This window comes from Buceros rhinoceros, unplaced genomic scaffold (assembly GCF_000710305.1).
Source record: "Buceros rhinoceros silvestris isolate BGI_N320 unplaced genomic scaffold, ASM71030v1 scaffold28104, whole genome shotgun sequence".
NCBI classification, from domain to species: Eukaryota; Metazoa; Chordata; class Aves; order Bucerotiformes; family Bucerotidae; genus Buceros; species Buceros rhinoceros.
The window spans coordinates 4,675-8,720 of record NW_010406936.1 but is presented as its reverse complement, the minus strand read 5'-3'; the positions used below and the strand labels follow the sequence as shown (position 1 = coordinate 8,720).

General features: G+C 55.0%; 1 protein-coding gene across 1 annotated transcript in view; it reads left to right on the top strand.

The window, feature by feature from the left end:
- LOC104491838 (sodium channel protein type 8 subunit alpha) overlaps nucleotides 1-4,046 on the top strand; it is a 9,065-nt gene that overhangs the window by 768 nt on the left and 4,251 nt on the right. The window contains exons 2-3 of the mRNA XM_010134310.1: nucleotides 2,691-2,975; nucleotides 3,867-3,920. Of these exons, the coding sequence (XP_010132612.1) occupies nucleotides 2,691-2,975; nucleotides 3,867-3,920 (339 nt within the window). The remainder of the gene's footprint in view (nucleotides 1-2,690; nucleotides 2,976-3,866; nucleotides 3,921-4,046) is intronic.

Genomic DNA, 4,046 nt, shown 5'->3' with positions numbered 1-4,046 from the left:
CTGTCGGGGAGCTCAGCTGCTCGAAAAAAAGGCTTTGGTTTAATTCCTCTTGTTGCACCTTGTTGTTCTCAGTCCAGTCCGGTGATGACTGGAAGCCTTGTCTGATAGTGAAGCTTTTCCTTTCCACTCCCTCCCTTTTACCACGCTTTATGGTCCCCTGTCCTGTCACTGTGGAACCGGCAGCAAAGCACAAGCAAAGCATTGAACTTGACAAGCTTTCCTCAAATTGTCAGACAGCACCACGCTGGGGGACTCGAAATTACTGCAGCATCTCGCTACTTTGCTGCTAATATTCTGTATTTTGGTGCTTTTTTTACCATTTGGGATGGAAATAGTCTTATAAGAACCCGCAAAAGAGCTGTATTCCTGTTCGGAGAAGGGTGTGTTGTATTAATGGGCTTCCCCGTTGCTCTTGGAACAATAACGTAGGTGCTAAACCCATTAGCTCAGAATCAGAGACACTGCAGGAGACAAAATGACGTGTTTTAAAAAAGGGAAGGGAACAGTAGTCACAGTTTTACTTCAGGGTCTGACTGGAGCAATCCCAGCCGTGTCCTCCCGATCTCCTTTGGATTTGCTGCAGTGTAACTGAGCAGCAAACGCGGGGTGGGAGGCGAGGAGCCGCTCAGGACCCCCCAGATCCCACAGCAAGGGCCGGGGGTAAGCGACACCATCCCAAGTCCAAGGGGGCTGGTTCTTCCCTAGGCTGCCAGCCCGCTCTTATTTCTGTGTGTCAGCTTAATTCTGAACTTCATCCTGTAGTGCGGGCACAAAGGAGAGCTTTGCCAGCCGGAGCTTTCGCTGGGCTGGGTTCAGGTCCCGCCAGAGGCAGAGACCTCGCTCGAAGCCTGAGAGATTAAAGGCGATTTTTAAGCCGTGCTGGGGAGGAGCTGAGATTTCTAATGCACGGCCAAGAAATTCTCGTGCCTAAAGTGGGGCATTTTCACCTCAGCACGACTGAGAGAGAGTTCTGACCGCAGCCCCGTTAGGTGCCTAAACCCAACTATTTTCCCTCTGTTTGAAGCCAAGTGCTGCTGCCCCACACAACCAGAGCAATTCTGCCGAGCCAGAGAGGAGCGATTCGAAATGCCTTTGCAAAGGAAACACAAACCGTAGTTCTTTGCTTTTCTCTACCCCGTAGTAATCTGCCTTTTCCAGAGCTTGCTCTGCTCTTTCGTTACCCAGAGGTTGGACAGTTGCGCTGTGACACGTGCATGCCTTCTCGTCCGTCTGCGCACAAAAGCCATGTTCCTTCGCTCGCATCTTTTTCAACACTCTGTAAATCGAACGTACCGTCAGCAACCTCATTGCGGGAGGATCTGACCCTTTCTGCGCCTCCCACGACGAGCTGGAATAAACCAGCCGATCGCTATCAAAGGGTCTGGAGCCAAAAAACCCAACGGCCGCTGTGCTGGCGTGCGGCAGCGCGTCCCCTCTGGGTGAAGGGACCACCTGGGGTCACTGGGTGACGAATTTGTGACATCATTCCGCAGTTCATGACGTCATTCCGCTGCTTCTTGTCTAGATCACTGTTGTCTTCAGTTTCCCCCCGCGCCGAGCGCGGCGGAGGGCAGGCGCCTGCCGCAGAGCTTACCCTGCGCGTGGTGGTTGCGTCCAGCAAACGGCTGTTGTGGGAGCAGAGGGGACGCTTCGTGGCGGCCAGGACCAGTGGTGGCTCAGGTGCCGCTACTGGGGCGCTCCCGAATCGCCATGGAATTGAGTAGCCTTTCAAACCGCAGGCCAAGGGGCACGCACCGTTTCCATTCTGTTCATCTAGTAAAGGAATCTAAATCAGGAGATGGTCAGCAAAGCTTCCCCGTCCCCGGACCCAGCTCTGATAAAAGCCTGACCGCTGGCAGCGTTGGCCGGGGCTGCCTGGGGACGTGCTGCTCCCAAACCGAACAGGCGAAAGTGAGGAGATGGTGGAAGACCCGAGCTCTGACAAAGCCCGTTGGCGCTTCCCGCTGCGTTTGCTGCCGTGTGGAGGAAGGAACATGGCTTTTCTGTCCTCTTGAGCCTGCCTAGCTGCATGCTCAGCTGTCTGCCTGAGACACCGTGCGTGGCCTTGCTTAGTCACAACTACGACCTCGATGTTTACAGCGACTCGCTGCTTCGTCTTAACAGAGCAACGCCGGGCTTGGTCCTGTCCCCACCGCGGCCGTGCCCCGCGGTTTGCTGGTGACGGCGGTGGGAGCGGGACGCAGGCTTTGAGGTGATAACAGCCTTGTTTGACAGTGGGGAATGGCCGGGAGGGCCACTGGCTGACGGGACCCATCAAATCCGTGAGCCAAAGGGGCCTCAAACTTGGCTCGGAGAAAATTTTGGCTGGGAGCCTGTTTGTTACTAAGAAGAGAGCCTGAGCCTCGCTCGGTGATGCCCTCCTCGCCCTTTCGGCAACTCAAATTATTTGAAATCATTGTTTAATTAAAGAAGTAACGATCCAAAAGCCCCCCCAGGGAACCTGCCAGCCTGGCCTGTTTGCCTGGAGAACCAGAGCTGCAGCAGGTGCCTTGGAAGCAGAACTTTTTACTGCTTGGACTAAGTTCACTGCCAGCTTCTGCCTGGAGTAACGCCACGGCTCCGTCAGTGGCCTTACCTCTGATTCCCCCCCCAAAAACAGCTGTACTGATGCTCGCTGTCTCCTGCCTCGTGTTTTATACTGAAACTTTTTCCCACCCCTTCCAACACAGGTGGTTGTCAACGCCTTGGTTGGCGCTATCCCTTCCATTATGAATGTGTTGTTGGTCTGCCTTATCTTCTGGCTGATTTTCAGCATTATGGGGGTTAACCTGTTTGCCGGGAAATATCATTACTGCTTTAATGAAACAGCCGAGGAGCGCTTTGAGATAGAGGTTGTTAACAACAAGACAGACTGTGAAGCGCTGATGCCACCCAACTCCACCGAGATCCGATGGAAGAATGTGAAAATCAACTTTGACAACGTTGGGGCAGGATACCTGGCGCTCCTGCAAGTCGTAAGTTTGGCTTTCCCTCCCTCCCTGGTAGTGGTAAATAGGAGCTTTTTCTATCATGTTTCGGCTGCTTCCCCCTCTCTGTGAAATCCCACTCGGGTTCGGGTCTGGAATAAAGTTGCCGTTTTATCTGTCACCCCTTTGCCCAGTATGGGGACCCCAGCTCTGCTCTTCACAGAGTCTGCCAAACCTTCCACCAGACAACATAAACCTCTCTGGACTCATTTATTGTCGAATCAGAGACTGGTTTGGGTTGAAGGGACCTTCAGTGCTCACCTGTGCAACCCCCTGCAGGGAGCAGGGACATCTGCAGCTGCAGCAGGTTGCTCAGAGCCCTCCGGTCCTGCCTGGCCTGGGATGGTGCCAGGGATGGGGCTTCTCCCACCTCTCTGGGCAGCCTGGGCCAGGCTTTCCCCACCCTCAGCTTAAAAATTTCTTCCTTCTCTCTAGTCCAAATCTCCCCCTTTTAACTAAACCCATCAGCCCTTGTCCTGTCCCAAGAACCCCTGCTGAAAAGTCTGTCCCCCGCTTCCGGACAGGCCCCCACGCTGCTGGCTCCTCCAGCTTTTCCCCCACCAGTATCCCCCAGTCCTCCGCTGGGCTGCTCTCCATTGCTCACCCCCAGCCTATGCTGATACCGGGGGTTGCCCGACGTGGATGCAGGACCCTGCGCTTGGCCTTGTGGAGCCTCACGAGGGTCACACGGGGCCTGTTGTGGAACTCGCTTGATTTCGCTGGGATGCGCTGAGGAGAGGGGTGGGCTATTTGAGAGACTCAGTTCCGTGTGCAGGACGGTCAGGAGTGCCAGGAGCCCTGGCGAAGCTGGCACCAGTCAGACCAGTTCTGGGCCTGGGGGTGGACTCTGCCTAAGGGAAGGTGTGTTTTCTTTGCCAGGCTACTTTCAAGGGCTGGATGGACATCATGTACGCAGCGGTGGATTCCCGCAAGGTAACGTGCACGAGCACTAACCCCTCTGCCGATCGTTCCCTGCGCGGTTTTGCTCCGGTAGATCCAGAGTGAGAGTTGTGGGACTGCTCCCGCTGTGTCGTTGCTGCCGTGATTGGCGCTTCGGCT